We start from the raw sequence: 24,895 nt of genomic DNA on the forward strand, positions 1-24,895 counted from the left end.
GTTTGTTGGTGGTGGTGCTTTTGTTACTCTTTGTTTCCTTTTATTTACATGAAATGAAGTGGGAATAGAGAGGGGAACAAAGGAAAAATGACAGGAAACAGCCATCCACCTCCGCACCAAAATACCAGCAGAAAACCACAGTTATGCTGCCATCTAACAGTATATTCTGTTTAAGAAACTCCCTGATCCCAGAAACAGCCATGTAACTCTAGACTATAATGAAATTACATCCTGCACATGCTCAAAACCATCCTCCATAGCTTCTAATGACATAAATTTTGTTGTTGTTGTTCTTTGCTTTCTTGAACTCTCAGAGGAGATTTTGTTTTAGAAAAGAGCCTATGGCTTTCAGAGAAGGTGGTGATGGTGATGATGATGGACACAGACATGGTAATAGAAGTTTATCAGGACCTCTAGTTTCAGCTGCCATTAATTGGGAGCTGGGACAGAAGTGCCTGACTATTTCTTATCAAAGAGAGGAGAAAGCAGCCACTTTTCTTAAGGAGAACAAATGTCTGTCAGGGTAAATGATTCACGCAGAACACTCAGCCCTTTCCAGTGTGACAGTAGCTAGGCTCACTCTCAATCTGTCATCAAGGGACTGGTCATTTCTAAATCTCTTAAGAGAAAAGATTAAGATGCTCTTAGAATCACATACGTGCATTCAATTCTACTTTGCAAACCTTCAAATGGTGAGTATTCCTTGTTTAATTTTTCCAAGAAAAAGGTTAAATACTAAATAATGATAGTAACATAATAACTTTTGTACGGATATCAAGTTTCAAAAGTATTGCTCACAAAGATCATCTGAGATGAGAATGTAGAATATATTACCAGAAATTGAAAATTGGAGATGTCTTCAAATATTTCTATAATTTTCCCAGATGCTATTCAGGTAGGGTTTGCCCTTGGAAATCAGAGTTTTGATGGTGGTAAATATAACAATGGTTCTATGAGATTCTGGGATCCAGTCACTTGTGAGGTTACCATGTTCTGTAATCCTAGAATCCAAACTCCCAAAGGAGTATAATCAACACTCCATGTAATCTGAGGAATACAATCAAACAGACGTGCTTACTGCACAAAGTAAGCCTGAAAGTCAAACATCCACATTGAGGTAATACAGCTCTCAAAGGGATCAAATGACACCAGAGACAAATGTATCAAGTTGTTGTGGCAACTGATCCAAAGTGTGGTCCAGCTGTTCCCAGTCTGTTTTCCCAACATCAGAGGCTATTCACTCAAGGCAAACCATAAAAATACCTCCTTGCTCATAAAAAAAGACATTCTCTGACTTCTACGCCAGATTGTTCATCTCCTCAGGCCATGGTCTGCCTTTCCCCATTCTTCTGTTCATCAGTGTAGGATCTGGGGAGAAGCCTGCCAACAATTACACTTGGGTTCCCTAATTCAACAGAAAGGCAGGTTACCTCAGAAGAGCAGAGGAACATGTGATTCATCCACCCACAGCCACACACAAACTCAGTTCTCATCTTTTAGGCCCACTGCTTTGGACCAGGTGTTTATACACATCCTGTCGGGGCAAATGCTTTCAAAGTACGTTCAAGGGGAAGCTGATCTATTTCTTTTTTTCTCTATAAAGTAGATTACAAAATACACCTATTAAAAAGAATTGGTGAGGGAAATAGTATAGTGATAGAGTAAGCACTCTTCTCTGTGAACAGACCTCAGTTAAATCCTGGATCATCACTTATTAGCTGTGAGTGCTTAGAAAAGATACCTGCTCTCATTTTGCCTTGTCAGGGCAATACTTCTGAGACTATAATGTGCATATGAAACACCTGGGGACCTTATTAGAATGCAGATTCTGACTTAGTAACTGGCCTGTGTTGAGGCCCAAGAGTCTGCATTTCTAACAACTCTCAGGAGATGCTAATGCTGCTGATCTGGACCACACTTTGAGTAGCAAGGTAGTCAGGTCTTTCAGGGATTTAATTTTATATAAAACAGCTAAAACAACGTTTGGCAGACGGAAGGCTTTCAGTTAGTGCTCTTCCCTTTTATTTTCATCATGCTCACCCCACACAATATATCACACAGAACACTATGTATATAGAGCTTCAATGTCTCCAAGGATTTGCAGTTTGAGACAGCCAAAATGGGATTCTAATAACATAAAATCTTTCATTCTTTTTTTCTAAAATGAAAAGAGACATGGAAAGGAAAAATGGTTCGGCTGGCTGGAAATATTGGAAAGTCCTCCCTAGAAGGTGGCTGTACTTTTGACTGTAGTGACCTTTCTGATAATAAACAATGAAGGAAAGATAAAAGAACTGGAGACATGGGAACAGTGGTCACATCTCCCATTTAGCTTCCAAAAATTTTAATATAACACAGTTTAAAGCTTTTTCATGCCTGTTGCCAAGGAAGGAACTTATTCAGAGACAATAAATATATGTATTTTTTACCTCAAAGTAGTATGTATAAAAGTCAAGAGTATGTGTGGAAGAAAACCAGTTTCAAAAAGGCACCATTCCACTCGTGTGCTATGTAGATGAATCATTTTGAAAGATTCTGCAACATATTGAACATTTAGAAATGTGACTTCCATAAAAAAATTGAGCAATCATATGATCGAAAGTTACTAAACACTCCTGATTGTAAGTATTATGCTAAACGCTTTACATGCGTCATCGCATTTATCCTCAGAGCAATCTTCCATGGTGGATAATTATAGAACATCTAAGACCCACTCACACCTTGGAGATCTTGATCTAGCTGTCCTTTCCACCTGGAACACACTTCCTTAGGGTGTCTGCTTAGCTGACTCCCTCACTTCTTTCATATCTTTGCTCAAATGTCACATTCTTGAAGATCACTCTAATACTGTGGTTTGCTCTCCACCCGCCCCCCCAGCACTTCCTTTATTCATTTAAACCCTATTTAAGACTCAGTGCAGCTAAAGGTCTTGTACATGATAAATAAGTGTTAGAGCCCGAATTTAAAACCAGACTGTCTGACTCCAGACTAGCCAAAAACTTGTTTAACAGAGGAATAAAGAAAGTAAGCGTGAGGAAGCTGGCATCCACACTTTTCCATTTCCCATGAAGTTGCCAACTAGCATTTCCCCAGGGTGGGCTCCAGGGTGATTGAGACAAGGACGATTGGGACCTGGAACAAAGATAGAAGGGGTGATCCTGGGATTTCAAGCCTCGTAAGTCTCTAAAAGCAGCCCATTTAATGCCCATACATTTAACAGATGCCCTTGATGTAATGCACATAATGTGCTTGGGCAGCTTTAACGAATGACAGATGTTATTAGCTATGCACAAGGCCCTGGACCAGTGTTTTTCAAACTCTTCCTCCTTAGGCAAAGGAGATATCTGTGGAAACCTGGAGATAATGCCATGCCTTTTTTGGGGGTTTGCATATGTGTGTACACTCCAAATGAGAAAGGAGTAGTCCAAATCAACAGCAGCCATGTAAGCCAGTTACCCCGGGAATGGCTGAGGTAAAGAGAGCCACTAATGGAGGCTACATAGCCTTCCAGAATTAGGTTGAGAGAAAAGCTACAAATACCCCTTTGGCTGATGATAAGGAACCTACTACCTGTGTCATAGGTATTACGCCTAATTTACAAAAGAAGTCATTAAGGCTAATGAGGTTCTGACCGACTTGCTTAAGTTCACACAAACAGTAGGTACTAAGGATTTGAATGCAGTCTGCTAGGCAGCAAAATCTGTGCTCTGGATCACTTCCGTAAAGAACTTCACATAAAGTTTGCCCCCAGAAAATGCTCAATTAAAATTAAATACACACACATGCACACACGCACACACACACACAAACACACCACACACATGCAGCTGTGTATATATAGTCTTCCTAACACAAAGAGCTCTTTGAATTTTCAATTCACTTTAGAAAGTTCTCTTTCTCTCTCTTCCTTTTTCTCTAATTTTGTTTGCAGCCCAGTTCCATATGTCATTTATGGCTTTCTTCCCTGCTTATCCTTTCCTTTTTAAATCCTCTACAGCAGATATTTGTCTAGCACAGCTCTCTCGAGCCCACAAGGATTTTCTTCCAATTGTCATCCTTACTTCCTCCACCAGGAGCACCTCTCCCATTCTCCCTCCTCTTCTGGAAGAAGGAGAAAAAGCATGGTTTCCAAAGTGATCACTAGAAGGATAAACTCTTTGCTAACTAGACTCCTACTAAGCTCCCCAGGGGGCAGGATCTGGTCTCTCCTTTCTCCCTAGTGTATCCATAGTATCTAGCACAGTGCCTGAACCTGGTAGGTGCTCAATAAATATGTTTTGAATGGATTAATCAATAAAACACAACAGGATTATTCCACAGAACCACCCAGTTTCCTCCTTTGGCTGAAAAGACCATAAGCCAAAGCCTTGGAGCATCTGCAGAATGCTATAAAAATGTTCAGTAATAGAATATGTGCTAAGCATCTGTATATAGTGGACACTTTCAAAAGCACAGAGAGATGGAGAAGGATCACAGAAAGACAGAAGGGGAAGGAAGAAGGGAACTCACATTTGTAAGAGCTCAACCTACTGAGTGTACTGTGCAAAGTGCTTTTCATGCATGCCTCACCTAGCCTTCTCAATAGTTCTGTGAGGTAGGCATTAGCTCCACTTAATAGATGGGAAAACTGAAGGATCCCTCTGAAGGATTTACTTCTTCCTCAAGGCCACAAATCTACTAAGGGTCAGAGGGATTTTGTCCAGGACTGTTTGACTTCAAAGCCCTTGTTCTTTCTAACAAACCATAATGCACAGCTCCATAGGTTATTTGCTTCCAAAATAGTGTTTTAAATAAGTTTTAACACTCTTAAAACACTCTTTTGATTCACTTACATTGTTAAATCTTGCTTCTATATTTTTTCTAAATAGGGTCCACATTTCATTAGCACTCTTTTCTCTAAAATTGAGTATTGATATGATGGATTCCTTCAATTTTTCCTTTTAAACAGAATCTCTGCTTAACAAGTCATTCTAATGTCCCATTACCCGTGAATTTCCAATAGATGCTATTCTCAGAGTCATTTTGCTCACATTTACTTATATTGTAGGCAAATCTATAGTTGCACTTGCAATGACTTTTTTTAATGTTCATTTTTATGCTTTTAAATGTAGCTAAAAATCTAAATTATAGAATTGATCTCTTAAAATTGATCTCTTTAAGCCTACAGCTGTAGTAGACTCACAATATTTCGTTTTTCTGCAACAGCAGAAGTGAGGAATGATATATATAAGTGCAGACTAAGACCAACAAGAGAAAAGTGCTGACTTCTCTATAAGAGAAAAACTTATTGAAAATTAGATGACTTAAAGTTTTAACTCTGACTACAAGGGGCAGGGATTTTCTGAAGGCCAATTCCCAGGTTAATTTTTCTTACATCTTTTCTCCCATCCACATGTCAGAAAAGAGACTTCTGAAGAAAGTTTTATGCCAAAAACCCTGGTAATAAATGTATTCTTAGAGATCAGATCTAGGCAGTCAATCTTGATGGCAGTGGCTTCCAGCTTTAGAGTGTGACCAGCATCACCCAGAGGGCATATTAGGGCACAATGCTGGATCCTGGCCAGTGGCTCTGGGATGACGTTTGAGAATTTGCATTTCTAACAAGTTCCCAAGTGCTGCTGCTGCTGCCGGTCTAGAAGCACACACTGTGTGCTCTCTGCAGTTTAAGTGCCCAGGGGCTACTGATGCTCAATTAGAAAGCTCCAGGGCAGTAGTTCCTAACCCTTACTAAATGTCAGAACCAACTGATGAGCTTCTTACAAGTACTGATGTCTGGGAAATGCAGCCATAGAATTTTATCCTGTTGGTCTCTGCTATCGCTCACACAATGAGAACACCTGGGCTTGCCTAACTTGACAAATACTAAAAATGGATTTCATATCTTTTCAAAAATTAATTTTCAAATTTTATCTAAGAATAATCTGAAAGGTTACTTACTTATAAAATGGGAATATTATTTTTCCCAAGATGATTGTGAGAATGAAACAAGATAAAATATATAAAATATCCCAAAATAGTGTGTGGACCATTACAGGCATACAACATTATTTAGTAGTGTTTTCCCTTCATGGTTCAGCACACTTTTCATGACTGCCAATAAAAGGTTCACTTAAAAAACAATCTGAGAGAAACAAAAGAGCAGACAGCAGAATTTCAGGTTAAGTATGGTGGTTTAAAAACAGGCATTTCCTGGGGCACCTGGGTGGCTCAGTCAGTTAAGGGTCTGACTCAGCTCAGGTCATGATCTCGTGACTTGTGAGTTCAAGCCTCATGACGGGCTCTGTGCTGCAGCTCAGAGGCTGGAGCCTGCTTCAGATTCTGTGTCTCCCTCCCTCTCTGCCCCTCACTTGCTCACATTCTGTGTCTCTAAAATGAATAAATGAATAAATGTTAAAAAATTAAAAACAACAACAAGAACAACAGGTATTTACTGAATTCTCTCCCAAACCCCCACTAAAACAATGGCAATGGGACCAAAAAAAAAAAAAAAAGAAGAAAGAAAACCAAAAGGACATTCACCTACATGGTCTCAGAGAATAGGACAGAAAAAGATCACAATAAAGATGTTATTAGAAAACAGAAGGAAGAGGAGGCTGAATTCCCTATCAGTCCCCAGAGCTGGAAGCACAAGGTGTCATCAGGAATAGAAGGGATAGGTGAACTGAAACAGGGCAATTGAAAAACAACTAGATTGTCAGATCCCTACCCTTATGCTACATCAGTGGTTGTTCAAATGTGGTCCAGGGACTCTTGGGAAGCCCCAGGGCCCTTTCGGGGGGGTCCATGAAATCAAAACTATTTTCATAATTACACAATTATTTGCCATGTTCACTATCATTTTCCCACAAGTGTATAGTGGGGTTTTCCACAGTTCATATGATGTGACAGTGTCACTGCTTTGGTGATTAATGAAACATATAACTCATATTTTCTTGTTTTCTATTCTAGACTTTTCTAAGGGATATTTTTGGTGTATAAGTAAATACGCTTTCAAAAGTTAACTCAGTTTGTTCTCAATACTTCTACTGTATTCTTTATAATCTATTTTCTATTATACCTTCTGTAACCTGTGTAACCCCATCATCATTCAATAAGTTATTTATAAATTCTAATGTTTTTCTTATGACTATGGAAATAAAAACACTTTGTTGTCTTGTGTTGCAATCACATTTTAAAATTATTTTGAAGACTTCTCTAAATTTTAAATTTATAAAAAGCATCTTAAAGAGTAGGTAATCATACTGCATGTGGTGCACCACATAGCTGAGGGACTGATAGAGTCTGTACAATCGATATTACTGAATGCCTGCTGAATGAAGTCGGTAAGTTAGTGAAAGAAATCACCCTAGTGCCACTTCTCAACAATTCAGGAATTTGTTAAATTAAAGATCTAGCTGCAAAGGTGAAGACAAAATTAATATCTCAGAATATTAATGTCTGTATAAGCCTAAAGATGAAGCTTTTTTTCTTGTATCCATCTAATGTCAACACCAACTAATCATTGATAAAGATCTTCTTTCATAGGAATGACACTAAAATATACTTGGTGTATTGGCACTACATATAGATAGATGAAATATAGAAAGGGTTAGATAACTTATTTGGTTCTCATTTGTATTGGAAAAACTATGTTGACGTTTGAACTGATGGTACAAAAGCAACAGTGGACAAAAGTACACAATCAAGTCAGGAGCAGCAGACTGCTGGGGACTACAGTCACACACTTGCAATAAAACAAAAGTGGCAATTTCACTTAATAATTTCTGTGATCAAGTAATAAAACTAATAACTTTATTAAATTTTAACCTGAGTACACATTTAAAAAAATATTCTATATCGGGGCGCCTGGGTGGCGCAGTCGGTTAAGCGTCCGACTTCAGCCAGGTCACGATCTCGCGGTCCGGGAGTTCGAGCCCCGCGTCAGGCTCTGGGCTGATGGCTCAGAGCCTGGAGCCTGTTTCCGATTCTGTGTCTCCCTCTCTATCTGCCCCTCCCCCGTTCATGCTCTGTCTCTCTCTGTCTCAAAAATAAATAAAATGTTGAAAAAAAAATTAATTAAAAAAATATTCTATATGAATAAATAGAAATAAACATAAAAGACTTCACCTCAACAGCAACTGAGTTGCAAACTGAACTGGTCATGTTTTTCATAGGACAATTTTTTTATTAAAAGAATGACAGGCAAATTTTAGTTGTTCAGACTTGGGTATTTGGAAGATATTTTTTTTTTTTCAAAAATGAACAAAACAAGCATGTCACTTCAATGAAAACAATCAGAACTTGCTGCTGATTATAAATTTTGAGCTGTTAGGTGAAAATTAGAATTTTAGAATATTTGTACCTGCTATCATGAGCTTGTCAGCTTCCCAAACCTTAACAAGGCTTTTCTGATTAGGTCAGTGGTGATATTAATGAATGTGCTTTTTTTTTTTTTTTTTTTTTTTTTTGAGGTTTCAAAATGAAATGTGTTAGCATTTGGGAGATCTGTATAACTCATAACTCAGTAAAGCAATATTTTCCAAATGATCAATGCATGATGTTACAGAATCATGCATGGGTAAAAGATATATTCAAAACATAAGACCAACATACTTTTATACATCGGAGTCTGAAAAGTTCACTGATATGGCTTCATATTTCACACTACAACTAACCTTTAGGAAACTATCACTTAACTGAATTTTGGTGTAGTATCTAGAAAAATAGCCATAATAATCTGAAAAAGGTTATTCAAGTAATCCTCCCTTTCCTAGATACGTATCTCTGGGAGGGAAAATTTTCTTCATAATCTTTTTTTTTTTTAATTTTCTTGAAATGTTTATTTATTTTTGAGAGAGAGACAGAGAGCGAGTGGGGAGTGGCAGAGACAGAAGGAAACACACAATCTGAAGCAGACTCCGGGCTCTGAGCCATCAGCACAGAGCCTGATGTGGGGCCCGAACTCATTAACCGCAAGATCATGACCTGAGCTGAAGTTCGATGCTTAACCGACTGAGCCACCCAGGCACACTAAAATTTTCTTCGTATTCTTAAATCCAAACAACATATTGCCATAGAACATATAAGAAGACATGTCTGCACATCTTCAATTAAGCTAGGTATTAAAGAGATCTGCATGAATATAAAATAATGCCAATCTCCTCACTTAATTTTTTTTTGTTTTTGAGAAAATATAGTTATTTTATAAAATACATTTTTTATGGTAAAATGTAATGGGTTTATTATTTAAAAATAAACATTTAAAAATTTCTGTTTCAATTCTAATATAGTAAATATCTATAAATATGATTTTCCTAAAAATTATTTTGGGCACTCAATGTTTTTCAAGAGTGAAAGGGTTCTGGGGTGCCTGGGTGGTGCAGTCAGTTAAGCGTCCGACTTCAGCCAGGTCACGATCTCGCGGTCCGTGAGTTCGAGCCCCGCGTCAGGCTCTGGGCTGATGGCTCAGAGCCTGGAGCCTGTTTCTGATTCTATGTCTCCCTCTCTCTCTGCCCCTCCCCCGTTCATGCTCTGTCTCTCTCTGTCCCAAAAATAAATAAACGTTGAAAAAAAAAATTAAAAAAAAAAAAAAAGAGTGAAAGGGTTCTGAGACAAAAATGTTGGAGGACCACTGCCCCCTACACAGTTAAGAAACTGCTGCATTTCCGATAAAGCAGCACATCAGCCGTTAAGCCAGAGTCGGAGACACCATGCACAGTTGAGGTGGGGTCAACCATACTGCAAACAAGAGGAGTAAAAAGCCTACATAGTAAACAATAAGATATCTAATCCCCTTCCTCAAATGTGAGAATACCTGCTGACTTATATTTCTGAGATGAGAGAAGGGAGAATTCTTCTCTGGAAAAACTAAATTACATAAGAGAAAAAACCAACAGATATAGACAGTTAAGAGTACCCTAATGTAACAACCCAGCCAGATCACCCTACATAGACCCCATTATTAAGAAGAAATATCCATAAACAAAAAATGTCCAATCAGCTTTACATGCCTCTTTCTTAAATATGAGTAGAGATCCAAGAATCATTTGACATTTGAGGAAAATCTTTAATGTGAAAGACAAAAACCAAAATAAAGAAATGGCAGAAGGAGAGAAGAACATAGAGGAAACAATTTAATATAGAAATCATAAAAAAAAATATTGGAGAAAGAAAGAAACAAAAGAAGGAAGGAAAGGAGGGAGGGATGAAGGTGGGGAGGGAAGGAATAGAAAAGAAGAAAAGGAGCAAAATAAACAAACACCTAAAGTTGATATCCTCAGAGAGAAAACAGAAGATAACTGCATCCAGAAATAAGTAAATAAGTAAAGGAGAGGTCATTAACAGGAAGGCTTGAGGAACAAAAAGAGCTTTTGGAAATTAGATATATGATAACAGAAATGAAAATTTCAACAGAAAATTTAGATGATTAAGTAGATTTATCAGAAAACAGAAGAAAAAGAAAGGAGAGAAAATATATAACAATTAGAGTACTATTTGAGGAGTCCTGATATCTGACTAGCAGAAGTTCCAGAAAGAGAAAGCACAAAAAATAAAATGAAGAAAATTATCAAAGAAAAAAAGATCAAGAAAATTTCCCAAACTGAAGGGTATGAATTTCAGATTGAGAGGATCTACATCTAGTGAACAGAATATAAAGACAGTTGCATAAAGGATCACTGGGGACAAGGAAAAGATCTTAAATGTACCAAGAGAGAAAAAAAAACAAAAAAACAAAAAAACAAGGCAAATAAAGGAACTGGGGATTAAAAAGGCATCGGATTTCTCAACAGTTACAGGAAAAACTAGAATAAAATGGAATTAAAGCATCAAAATCTGAGGGAAATCTGTATGCATCCAAAATATAAATCAAACTCTAATACAAGGTCTCAACATGTTTACCCCTCATTTATCTTTTCTCAGGAAGTTCCTAGAAAAAAAAATGTTCCACCAAAATGAGGGAGTAAACCTCAAAAAAAGGCATGGATCCAATAAATAAAGAGAGTCAAAAGGAATCCCTACGATGATGGTGAAGGGAGATCCCAGGACAACAGCTGTGCAGGAAGCACTGAGATCAACCCAGTCCAGATGGGATCAGAGGAGGGATGGCTTCAGGACAGCAGGACAAGGACAAGATGAAACTGATGGCTACCTGGGGTGTCTGGATAGAGAGAGAGAGAGAGAGAGAGAGAGAGAGAGAGGAGGTTTACCCCTCTGGTACAGAGTTTAGGGATGAATTAGGGATAGATTAATAGGAAACTAGGTGAATGAAAAAGAGACAGTTATTAGCTCCAGGGAAAACAGGAAGTTGTGAAAGAAAGAAAGAAAATAACCATAGCACACTACATTCTCTGCTGTGAGTCATATTTACATAGTAATAAAAATGTGAATGCTGAACTGTGATCTAACCAATAGTTCGATATAAAATATTGGAAGATGGGGAAAGTAAAGTATTTCAGCGTATGAAAGCTAGAGAGGTATGAGAGCTAAATTCTCATATTCCATAGTAGGAAGTTTATAGATAATACTTGAACTGGAAAAAAAAAAAAAGACATAGCAGCATCAGACTGTTGTTTAGAAATATGGAAACAAATAGAAGCGGCTAAAATTGTGACATTTGTGGGGCGCCTGGGTGGCGCAGGCGGTTGAGCGTCCGACTTCAGCCAGGTCACGATCTCGCGGTCCGTGAGTTCGAGCCCCGCGTCGGGCTCTGGGCTAATGGCTCAGAGCCTGGAGCCTGTTTCCGATTCTGTGTCTCCCTCTCTCTCTGCCCCTCCCCCGTTCATGCTCTGTCTCTCTCTGTCCCAAAAATAAATAAACGTTGAAAAAAAAAAATTTAAAATTGTGACATTTGTTTCTGGAGAGGTGAATATGGGGGTGAGAAGGGTGGAGCTGGGTACTGATGGTTTCTATTATAAACAAAAATGCAATATGTGCTTATTACAGAAAAAAAGAAAAGTAAAAATGGGAATAAAAGAGTCTCAATACTCCCTACATCTAAAGATAAACACTATTAACCTATTAGTGCCTTTTGAGTTTATGTGAATTTTTATATATTATTGAAGTATGATTTGTATATTTTATATTTTACTTTATTCACTTAACAAAAGCATTTTCCCAATTCTTATGTTTTTCACATAAATATTTTCACAGCAATTTATTGTATTATATAATAGATACCATTATTTAGTGTAACAATTTAGGCTTTTCCACAATATTTTATTATAAAAAATTTCTAACAGAGACAGGTAGAAATATATAGTGTATATAGTGTGTGTGTGTGTGTGTGTGTGTGTGTGTGTGTGTGTGTGTGTGTGTATGTATATATATATATATATATATATATATATATATATATATATAATGTATAGTGAAAACCGTAGATCTACCACCTAGGTTCTACAATTAACATTTTACTACACTTTCTCTATCTCACATTTATCAATCTATCTATCACTCTATCCATTCATTGATCCATTTTATGTTTTTAAGCATTTCAAAGTAAGTTGTAGACAACACTTTATCAGGCATCTTGTTAACTAGAGTTAACATCTGTTTATAGTTCTTTTTCTTAAGTAAATTTTACATATATAATGATATGCACAAATCTTAAGAATGCCATTTGATGAATTTTAACAAATGCACATTCCTATGTACCCAAATCCCCTATTAAGATTACAATCACCCCAAAAAACTTCCTCATGTGCCCTTCCCTCTCAATCCATATCCCTACCCTCTACAACCTATAAAAGCAATGTTCTAATTTTTAAAACTTCATATAATTGCAATATATAAATGTTCTTTTTAACATAAGGCTTTTTCCACTTAGCATAATGACTCTGAGATTCATCCATGTTGTGGAGTATATCATTAGTTTGTTCTTTGACCTTGCTGAGGCACATTCCTTTGTATGAATACACAACAGTTTGTTTAATCTATTCTGTTGCTGATGGACACCTGGGTTGTTTCTAGTTTTTGCCTGCTATGAACATTCTTTATTTTTTTAATGTTTATTTATTTATTTTGAGAGAGAGAGTGAGAGAAAGAGAGGGAGAGCTGTGGGGGGGCAGAGAGAGAGGAAGATAGAGGATCTGAAGTGGGCTCTGCTCTGACAGCAGAGGGCCCAATGTGGGGCTAATTCCATTACCTAAGTTATCTCAGGGTTTCTATTTATTGCTCATTCTTTGGCCATGGGTCACATTTTTCTGTTTCTTTGCATATCTAGTAATTGTTTAATTGTATACTGTGAAGTGTGGATGATATTTTATAGAAACAGAAGAGTGTTTGTTTTGGATCTAGCAGGAAGTTGGATGAATGGCTGATCATCCAACTTGTGGCAGCTTCAGTTTACGCTTTGTTAGGGTGAATCTGTTTTGGCTATACATTAGAATTAGGGAAAATCCTTTGTCCCAGGACAAGACTTTACTCCTGAGGCATAACTCCTAATTTTCACTGGAAAGCACAAGGTGTTTATCAAGTCTCTCTAAATCTGTGAAATTCAAGTTCCAAGCTGTCCCTCATGTGACAGATTGCAGCTGAAATCACTGTTCAACTTTTTCAGGTTTCCAGTTGTTATTTTCTACCAGGCTCCTTGGAGTCTCCCTTGAATATGCACATTTCATGGATCAGGCAAAGATCTGAAGGAAGTTTATGTGCATATTTGGTGTTTTGCCCATAGCTCCTTCTTTCTGAGATTTCTACCTTCTGATTCCTTCTGAGATCTCAAACCAATATAATCATGTATTTTGTTTGAGTTTTAGCCACAACATACTGCATGGATTCTTAAGTAACCACAGATCTCACTAGTATCATTCACTTCTTTCAAGGATTGAATAACTTTTTCCAGTTTTTGCTGCCTTTTGGTCACTCTCCAGTGTGAGTGTGTGTGTGTGTGTGTGTGTGTGTGTGTGTGTGTGCGCGTGTGTGTATTATTTATTTATTATTTATTTGGTCCAGATTTAGCACTGATAACTGATACAAACTACTGCACTACTTCTGTAGTTGGAACTTCATCCCAGTAACTCTTGCTGGGTTGGGCAGGACCAATCATTAAGTCATGTATCTTCTATTCAAAATCCAAGAGCATGAACTTTCAAATCAAAACAGGCTAACTATATAGACCTATTTATTTATTACTTTGGACTCAGGGTTCTTGTTCAAGCTCCAAGCTCAATATTCCAGTACTGAATTGATTCTTTTGGCTACCTATATATCGATATATATTGGCAAATTCTATGTTCTTTTAATTTTTTCTGATAATGACTCTTGATTTCTTTACATTATTAAGAAATTCACCTCGACATTTCTCAGGGTTAGAGAAACATGGTATTTGGCTTTAATTTTCATTGAATTCTTCTGGCCAGGATTTCCTGGAATTGTTCCATGACTACTCCAAGTCTTGATTGAAAACTATGGCTGGAAGGGATAAATGGTGGATTCCAGGTGCTACTGGTTGTCCCCAGATGAGTGCTGGTCCTGGAGCCAAAAGAAACACAACCCCTTGCCTGCTTTGGGGGGTATTTTTAGAGTAGTTGCAAACACATGACATTTATCTTGAGAAGTGGCCAATATTTTAAAAATAGCTAATAAACAAAATATATTTATAAAAATTTTATTTCTCCACTATAAACAAAATACTGTGCTCACTTCATTCCATTTGTGCTATGGAAAGTGTTTGAATATGGAAGAAAAACTTTTTCCAATCCTCCTTGTCAGTCATAGTAACTGAGTAAGCCTTACATTCTTACCCAATAGTTTTCATACACTGATCTCTTAATTTCTCCTTATAAACACTGCAAATTCTTCAAGCTCCAGCCTTTACACTACATTATCCAGATAGCCTTTGATTAAAGACAGTCAAGAGAATTTGAATTGCCCAGTAGAATGTAATGTTTTCAGTAAAAAAAGCATTGTTGTGTAATCAAAGTAGTAACAGTTAAGAGAATAGCCCTTGGAGTGAGACAGACTCAACTTTAAGTTCACAATCTGCCATTTACTGTGTAATGTTTGGATTTTCTACAACTTCCTTTAAGTTATGTAAGAGATAAAAGTATCCCCAAACTCATTTGGTTGCTGTGAAGATCAGTTATGGTAAGGCATAAAAGGTTTACAACAGTTCCTGCCACATTATGATCATCACTATTGCTATCTTCTCTCAGTAAAGGCCCAATAAACAATAGACTAAATAAGCATGTTGGAACTAAATGATATTCTGGTGGAACAGAAAAACACACAAATTACAATAATAAATTAAGAGAAAAATATAAGTTGTATAAAGTACCATGGGAAAAAAAGAGCTAAGAAAGAAAATTAAACACAATCCGTTTCAGATAGGATCATCAGGGAAGGCCTCTCAAAGAAGATAACATGTCAGTTGAGTATTTAGAGATGAGAAGGAGCTAGCCACATAAACAAATAGGACAACAGCATTCTAGGCAGAGACAATAGCACATACAAAGATCCTGAGGAAGACATGCATGTGAACCTTCTAAAAAATGAAAGACCATTATGGTGTTGGGACAGAATGAGTAAGGTTAGGGTGGTACTAGAGGTCAAACTACTAGAAGCAGCAGAGGTCAAACACAAGGCACCTTCCTTATAGGACAGAGTAGAGAGTTTGGCCTTTTGTCTAAGTGCAAAGGGAAGCCACTGAGGGGTTTTAAACATGGGGAAGACAAGATCCTTAGACCTACTCAATCCATGACTCACAAAACAAACTGAAGGAGGATAAAAATTTCTGGAAACCTTTAGAACTTGATGTTTAGAGAAACTAAGTACAAATGGCTAATAAAATATTTTCCATTATGATTGAAGTTATTGATTGCTAACAGTCAAAAATCCTTTTGGGATAATTAATGAAGATTTCATCCACTGTTCTTGCTTTCACAACTGTCATGCATCCCAAAGGATACTGTGACCACTTAAAACAGAGGAAGTAAATGTGTTAGGCAGGCAGGTTTAGAGTCACTGAGAAAGGTGGTCATAGTTGACAGCTATGAGGGCCCAGAATAGGAGCACATGTCTGAGCCGTGGGGACTACATTAGATGAGAGATGACCTGGAAGATGCTGTGGGATAGATTTCTTACAAAAAGGAAGGGCAAGATTCCAGTAAAAAATTGGTGAGACATTGTGAGATACTGACATGCCAGCACAAATACCATAAGGAAACTTAAAATTAATTTATGTATCTGATAATTATCTTTACAAATCAAGATACCCTTAAGGTAACAGGTCTTTCCCACTGTAAGCTTCTTCCTGGAATACTAGGGTTTATCTTCTCTTGAGGCTGCTTCATTCCCTTCATATTCCATTTTTTAAAATTGCTTCATGTTAGTAACACTCTAGGCACTATTTAAGACCACTGCCATTACCATAATGAAGTGTTGCTATTTTTCACATGATATGTTAACTATTGAACACTACTTCCTCTCTTAAGGAAATTTATTCTCAAGGAAAAGCTCAGATGAGTGGTGGCATGCTCAGATTCCCATTACCTGTTCACTGATGACATATTAATTTAAAAGTGTCCATAATAGCTGAGCTTTTAGTGTTTTTTAAAAAAAATTTGCAACAACAAAACAAAATTATATTCCCATGAGATAGTATGCATCATAAGAACAGCTTTGGAGTTAGTTTTAACTTTTTCTCTTGGAGGATAGAGAGTGGCTTATTAGATGTCAGGTATAAACTTCATAACAACTTATTATCTCTCATTTCACAGTAGCTGATAATAAGTAAGAGCAAAAATGGTGAATACCTACTGTTGCCAGGTAACTGCATCCACTGTGCTTCCTGCCACCTTCATGAATCTATAAGGAACAGAAAGAACAAATAAAATAAGCTGAGACATAGATCAGGCCAATCTTTGGGCTGAGAGTCCACAGCCACAATTATGGCCTATCTGGAGTTACTGCAAGTTAAAGTATACAGAAGGTGAAGGTAAGGGTACTTTCACCTCTCCACATGTCCTTTACCATCTAGAAATCAAGACCCCAGTACAGCATGCTCTCTATGTTTGTCTTCCCAAGCCCTTGCCTGATGGCTTCCACATCACTTTCCCCATGAACAAAATTTCTCTCTCCCATTTTCTATTCTCTGAAGACTCTGAAATCTGCTAGGAAACAAATAAACAGTAACATTTCCCAGAATGATACCACAATAGATAGATGCCTTTGAAAAACCTTAGTCCTCTCCTTCTGAAGAGAGCATGGCAAAACCCAATTTAGTTATGTAAGTATAAAGCACTATCAAATACACCCCAGGGATGGCTGCCATGCCTATCTGAGTGTAGAAAACTGAATACCACACAGAGAAATCTTTTTCTTTTTAGTGTTTCAAGTTTTTATTTAAATTCTAGTTAGTTAACAAACAGCGTTATGTTAGTTTCAGGAGTAGAATTTAGTGATTCATCACTTACATATAACACAGAGACATCTAACTATTTCTGAAGCAGTGAAGTAGAGGACTGAGTGTCATCTGACATTTGCTCAGCTCAAAAGGGAAACCAGACCTGTTTCCTCACAAAACACACAGCAAAGCCTTATTTTATTAATCCCCCAGCCTTCTATGCTTCTACCAAAACCAAAGAACTGGGAAGAAGCATACAAGGCCCCACAGATGCCACAAGGTGTCATAAACTTCAAGTCTGTGAATGACCCAACTACCTACTTTTCTCCATTATCTCCATCCACATGTTCTGAGGCCATCTGCTGTCAAAGCCATTGTTACTATTTGAGACAGTTACACCCAGATACAGGAAATCAAAAGGAGTTTCTCAGTTCTTCAAGATATTCCTTTCAACCCTGAGACCCTGGAGGGGAACTCTTCTTCAGACAGAAGCACTTTTCCATCAATACATCATAACCAAAGAACTCTTTCGCTAAGAAGGGAGACAGTGTTTTGTCAAGAAGGTCCTATCCCACCCTATCCCAGCACAATCTGGCAGGGAGACACATGGCAAAGGGGTTGCCATGTGCTGCCCAAATAGAGGCTCTGCTTTGTCATGATGGTGGAAGAGTACTTAATCTTTGCAGGACTGAAAGAGAGAGAGAGAGAGGATGCCAGTACTGCTGTTTAGCATTGCAGTGAACTTTATAAAAGATGACAAAGAAGGAGAGGGAGATGGGGTCGATAGGAGAAAGAGTATGGGAGAGGAGGGGAAGGGGAGGAGGTGGCAGCTTGGTTCTTGTCTGTATGGCTTTGTCTGTTTTCTCCAGTACCATTTAGTAGTCCAGGAGCAAGAATATGGGAAATGGAACATAGGCGTGATCAAGGAATGGAATTGGTTTGATGGGTAAGACCAAAATGTAAATGGAGATTGAAGGGAATGAGTACCTACTTAGTACCAGCCATTCACATGTGTTATTTCTTATAATTCTCAAAACTCTTTTGCTTGGTAAGATAGTTATTATTGATTCCATTATACAAATTACTAACTTCTCTCCTGGCTGGAGAAATAGTGTCTCCAGACATCCCAAACAGCCCATTTTTATGGAGTTATGCCACCCCTCTTAGTAGCACTTCTTGGGAAGCAGGGCATGACGAAGCAAAGCAATAAATACAAGCTGGAAAATTTTGAAAATAGAAATATTTTATGTAAAATTGTCTTAATTTACATATAAAATAACCATAATAAAAATAACACTAACATTTATAGTGATTTATCACTATAAGATGTTTTTTAGCTTCTTGTAGATATAATTTCACATAGCCTCAAAACCACCTGGTATGTAGTGAATATTTCTGATTTATGGTCCAGAAGGCTGAATCTGGTAGAGGTTATGTGACTTGCTCAAATTCATAGAGCTAGTGTGGACTAAACCCAGGTTCTCTGACTCCAAGCCCTACCCTCTTTCAAGGATTCTATGCTGCCTCCAAGCTGTTTTCACTGAGGCCAAGAAGTACAGTAGAACTCTAAGATGCAAAAAAAAAAAAAATAATAATAATAATAAGTTGAATTCTTGCCTTGAGAAAATACTAGCAATTTACCTTCTTTGCTTGTTGGCTTCCTCTCAGACTTGAGCATTTCATGCCTATTTGTAAGAGAATATGATGAAGCAGGTATCAAAAGTGACTGACCAGGGGCCTCTGCCATACTACAACCACCCTGAAGCCAAGAAGAAAGACCCAGAGACCATCAGCTATCAGAGTTTCTGTTGCTGTACTACTCGTACAAACTAATTGCTATGGGACAGCAAGTCAAGGGAGCAGTTAGCTCTACCTTTTGTGGTGTTATAAGAGAGATAAACATTGAGAAAAGCTTTACACTGCACATGATACTGAATATGGCATTGAAAGAAGGGTAGGATTTTGCCATGAAGAGCAGGCCAGACATAAGAACAGCCTGAGCAAAGCAAGGTAGAAGCAAGGTGGTGTGTTCTCAGGAGTCCAACATGACTGGATGTTAGAGGACAGGTAAGGGAATGACAGGAAGTCAGGCTGGTCAGGTCACTAGCTGCTAGCCTATGATGCTAACAAGTCTGGTCTCTCCCCCTTAACAACTAGGTACAAGTCCAGCTCCTATTTATCTTTGTAGGACTAGTACCCAACATAACATTGCAAAATACAGCTGGCTCTTTCTTCACGTATATTTGTTGGATTTATCCTGTGTCTAAACAAATAAGGGAGTATCAGGATCAGATTTAAGTTTCAGGAAGATCACTCTGGCTATGGTAAATGTGAAAGGTACTGCTGTGGACAAACAGGAAGGAGATGACTGCAGAGAGATGGGAGGCTTGGAATGTAAGAATGAAAAAAGACCCACTGAGTAACACTGATGGAGCACTCAAGAAGTTGATGGGCAACCCAGGAACAGACTTTTGATGCTGATGTTGGTGAATGTATTCCAATTCTCTTGAATATGCCTCAAAGAACTGGAAGTAAATAGTCATTGATGATAACAGCTATGCATTCACAAGAAAATTAGGAGGAAAAAAAAATCATCAATGCCCTGCTTGGCTAAAAGGGTCTGGGCTGGGTAGGCAATTAAGAAGACACCTGGGGTGCCTGGGTGGATCAGTGGGTCAAGTGTCCAACTTTGCCTCAGGGCTTGATCTCCTGGCTCTGGAGTTCGAGCCCACATTGGGCTCTGTGCTGACAGCTCAGAGCCTGGAGCCTGCTTCAGATTCTGTGTCTCCCTCTCTCTCTCCCCCTTACCTGCTCGCACTCTGTTTCTCTCTCTCTCTCTCTCTCAAAAAAAAAAAAAAAAATTAAAAAATTAAAAAATAAGAACTCATCTAATTTGGTGTCTTAAAAGTTGGAAACTTGTTCTTCATGATACTATAATCTGGAGATCCTCATATGTATTGGATAGTTTGTTCTGCTATAGGTTGATAATTAAGTCCTTAAGTAACTTTCCATTATTAAAAGTAGCAATATAAAAAGAGTGGGAAAACTAGAGTTAGGAACATTCAAAGTAAGGCTAATATTCTCCCCCCACAACCTACCCCATATTCCTCAAAGAAAATCTATAAAATCTATAATTAAATATAAAATATATTGGACCCTTATATAGAATATTATAGTTTACAGAGAAATATTTTTAAATTGAATAAAGGAAAAGACCTACCATGATCCTGGATAGGAAAATCAATTATCCTTCCTAAACTAATTTATGGGTTTAATGAAATTCTAATAAAAAAACCCAGCAGATATTTTTGAAACTTTGCAAAATCATTCTAACATTCATCTCGAGGAAGCCAAGAATATTCTTTAAAAATGGAATAATGAAGGGACATTTATTTGATCTACCATATAATAAAATATACCATAAACCCCACAATTATTAAAACATTCCTAGGAATTAGAAAGGAGATCTTAGGAACTAATAAAGAGATTAGGAATTAGTAAGGAGACCTATGGAACAGAACAATTTTTTTAAGTTATACATACGAATTTATTACATGGAAAAGAATTTTAGTATATGAAAAACTGAAGCATTTTTTTAATGATGCTATGTGATTTGTGGCTATTTGGGGGAAATAATTAAAGTCAGAGCCTCACTTAAGATCATATTTTGTATAAGAAATCAAAATAGTAAAATATGGTTTAGTTTCATTATATTTAAAGAATATTTCAATTACAATGTAATATTTAGAAACAAACGATATTATCTTTAGTAGTATATTGAAGCAATAGAAAAGCTGTTTTAGCTAACTTTGAGGAAATGCCATTATTAAATATGTATTCACATGAAAATTGCTATAAACTACGTTCTTCCTTTTTCCCTCCTAGCCAAATGATGAAACCAACTTCAAACATATGGAAGCATTTCTACACTTATTCTGAGGAGCAAAAATCTAATTCACAAATAATGTCAAACAAAATATGCATTTCCAAATACTACTAAGATGACCAAACATACCCTTATTTTTTGAAAAGTATAAAAAATTTATCTCAAATGAGGGAAATGTTCTGTTTTCAGAAGCCTTTGATATATATTTTTAAAACTAAAATACAAAAAACAACCACAGAAATAACACATATAGGAAATTAATTAGACAAAACCCCAAGGAATAGACATTACTGAGTCTGGGGCTTCCCCCCACCCCCATGCTCCTTCCCTGAAAATTAGGGCTCTCTGTAACTACCCTATATCTGTATCATTTCTATACTTTGTTTTTATATCTATATTGTCACTGTGGAAGGCAACAAGTCCAAAAAGATCATCATTTTCTTTGTTCAAATTTAACATTGATGGATTCTTCTGCTCTCTAGTTCTGCATGTTTCTCAGAAACTAGCCCAAACCACATAAATGAGTGACTTCAACACAGCTGCAGAATGCTCAGCAATGGTAATATTAGAGGTGGAATAACATGCACACAGACTAGTGCTGTCAGGAGTGAAATACCACTGGGAAAGTGAAATTCCGTTTAGTGTCTGGTATTATCCAAGGATTTTCAGCCATCTACTTCCATTCTAATCCCTAGATTTAGGTCTATGAATGTATAAGTAAAAGATGACCCAGGATGTGAATAACAAAAGGGGAAGATCTTGGTTTTCCAAAGTTGGATGTCTCCACACCTGAATTATGAAGACAGAAATCCTGGATGATTATCTCAGAGAACAAGAGATGTCTGCCCTCATGCTGACACCTAGTTGTGCAAAGGATAAGAGAGGGAAAGGGCAAGGACTTATATCAAAGGAAATTGGCCAGTGCCAGGCAGACCTTTCAGTATTGGGAGGATCTTTCCCATTGGAGCCAATCTGCTGCTATGGAAAAGAACAAAATATCCCCTTTCATTGTGAGAGTTCCTTTCCTCCCCCAAGAGATCCCAAATCTGGGAGAATTTCTTTCCTTTGTTATCCACCTGCACATATGACGTATCTGAAATATTGTTGAGCCTTCTCTCCCAGGGCATATCACAGCTCTCTCTTATAATAAGGCACATCTTTACTCATGGTCTTTGGGGTTTGATTTCTACTTTTGGACCACAGAATGCAACCCTAAAAACTGGATTCTGAATTTTGCTCCCAGGAAGGAGGATAAATCCTTCACAGGGAACTGGATGTCTAAAATAGGTACAAACTTCAATATGACTGTGGCAGTCTGATCTTTTTTCCCTTGTCCACAAAGAGAACTTTGGTTATGTAACTAGCATGAATAAGATATGACAGCCATTCTGCACAAAGCCTAGGAAAAACCTGTGAGAAAATTATTCATCTTGAGTTACAGCAAACCAGGCATCTTCTATTTGGTCCAAAGCCACTTACTTTTCCATAGCTAATTATATATTGAGCTATATATACTAGGCACTGCATAGAACAAATGATATATTAATACATCTCTTTCTCTTTCTGTTTCTTTCTCTTTCCCTCCCTCCCTCCTTCTTCCTTTTTCTCCCTCACTTCCCTTTTTCTCCCCACTCCTACTTATATATAGTATTACATGGGCAGTAAGCTGATAAATAGCATGGCTATATGTTCATTGACTTTAATAACTAGTGCAACTCTCTATTTAGGCTTCCCTTCTGGCTTACAATTCCTTCAATTTGATAGATTTATAGAGCTTTCAATATACAGGAACTTGAGATGGATGATATTCTTCAACCAATCTTTCTTGCCAATAAAAGTCACATCCATGAGGTTTAATTTAAGGGCAAACTTGAATGAAAAAAAGGAAAAAAAAAGTTGGCTATCATTTATTGATTAACAGGCATTTGGTAAGTGGTTTACATAATGTACAGCCTTGTAAGTTTTGTATTATCACTTTCATTTTATAGATGAGGAAACTGCTCCAGATCACCCAGGTAATAAGTTGCAGAGCTGAGATTCAAACCTAGTTCTGAGTCTAAAGCCCTTGTTTTAACCATGCAGAGACAGCAAACTTGTGATGTGTATAGTGCTGCCCCCTTTTTCTGAGCCCATGGAAGATATTGGTAATAGATCTCAATACTGTCTCACTAATCTGACAATTGACCTAAGAATCCTTCTCAAGACATGTTGCCAGGCACTCTTACCTGGAACTGGCCCCCAGGATGAAGCCTATTTGCTGCTAATGGGGAGTTAAAAGGAGGGAGGCTATAGGACCATGTTTGGAACAAAATGGAGGCAGATGTGAGATAATAATATATAAAGGCAAAATAAGCTTGCTTGATTAAAATGAAGGCAACTGGCAGTGGACTGGGGGATGATGAGAGAAGATGCTGAAACAGATCTGGAAGGCTATGGTTGGAGCTGGAAGGTGCTGGTTAGGGGAGTGTTATTACAGACACATCTTAACTGTCTAAAATGTTGCTAAGGAAGTCATAAAGGCTTGGATTCAAGCAAAGAAGGCCTGATATGATTTGCCCTGGCTGTGGAGCCTGGTGGGAAGAAGGAAAAATGCATCAAGATGTCATGATAAATTTCACATGTAAAACTAAACTTTCCAAAAGCTCAAGCCTTGGTATGAAGCTGAGTCCAGAAGAGTGAACAGTGTTGAACTAAGGTGGGAAAGGATTCTATTTTTTCTAGTATGCTAAATCATGTGGCTCTATTAAAAAATGAAGATTCAAGAAAAAAGTACCATAGAGTAGAAAGACCACAGGCCCAAGGAGTCAGACAGGTATCTGATTTAAGACTTGGCTCCATAGCTTATGAGCCATGTGGCCTTGGGCATGTTGTTTAATCTCCCTAAACCATTTCAAATGGAAGGTAACAGCACCTATTTCTCAAAGGCCTTGTGAAGATTAACAAGATAATATGAAGGAACAAGGGTACTGCCCGGTACACTGTTGACACTCAATAAATGTGAGTTTGGTAAATAATTTAACATCTGTGCACCTCCATTCCTTTATCTGTAAAACAAAGATATTAAAACTCATTCTCCTATACTAAAAGGTAGTGATTCTCATGGTTTGGTGTGCAAAGGATGCCTTGGAGTTGCTGTTCAAAATCCTATCTAGGTCCCATCACCCAACATTCTGGTTTGGTAGGTATGCACTGGAACTTAAGAAACATGCAGCATTTTAAAGAAACTCTCTAGGTGCTTCTAATGCAGCAGGACCATAGGGCATACCTTTGACAAATTCTGATCTTAGTAGCACCTGTTAGGGTAGGCCATTCTTGGAAGAGAAAGTAGAGTTCTAAGGGACAGTAGAAGAAGAAAAAAATGAGAAAAGAAATGGAAAAAAAGGAAGTGAAGAAGAATATTTTCCAAGACCATCTGTGTCAAATCTAAGTCTATGTCCCAGGACTCTAGCCTCCTTCTTCAATGTTTTTTCTAATCCCCATCTGACTTCTCTGACTCTGGAGGAAGAGAAAAACATCCTTCATCATAATGGCAATGATTGATAGCCTTGGGCTTAGGGAAGGAATTGGGTTGTTTCTCTAATCAGGAAAGAAGTCCTTTCCAGAAAAAAAAATAAAAGAAAGAAAGTTTAGTAGTAGTAGTTGCTAACACAATGCTTAGCTAGGGAGCAGACCCTTGCAGTAGCCAA

At 37.6% G+C, this 24,895-nt stretch overlaps 1 protein-coding gene across 2 annotated transcripts in view; it reads right to left on the bottom strand.

The window, feature by feature from the left end:
- HPSE2 (heparanase 2 (inactive)) overlaps nt 1-24,895 on the bottom strand; it is a 663,646-nt gene that overhangs the window by 199,711 nt on the left and 439,040 nt on the right. For both annotated transcript variants that reach the window (XM_025917871.2, XM_086680598.1), the window contains exon 6: nt 16,738-16,785. In XM_025917871.2, coding sequence (XP_025773656.1) covers nt 16,738-16,785 — 48 coding nt within the window. The remainder of the gene's footprint in view (nt 1-16,737; nt 16,786-24,895) is intronic.

This window comes from Puma concolor, chromosome D2 (assembly GCF_028749965.1).
Source record: "Puma concolor isolate L17-30 chromosome D2, mPumCon1.1.hap2, whole genome shotgun sequence".
In the NCBI taxonomy this organism is placed as follows: Eukaryota; Metazoa; Chordata; class Mammalia; order Carnivora; family Felidae; genus Puma; species Puma concolor.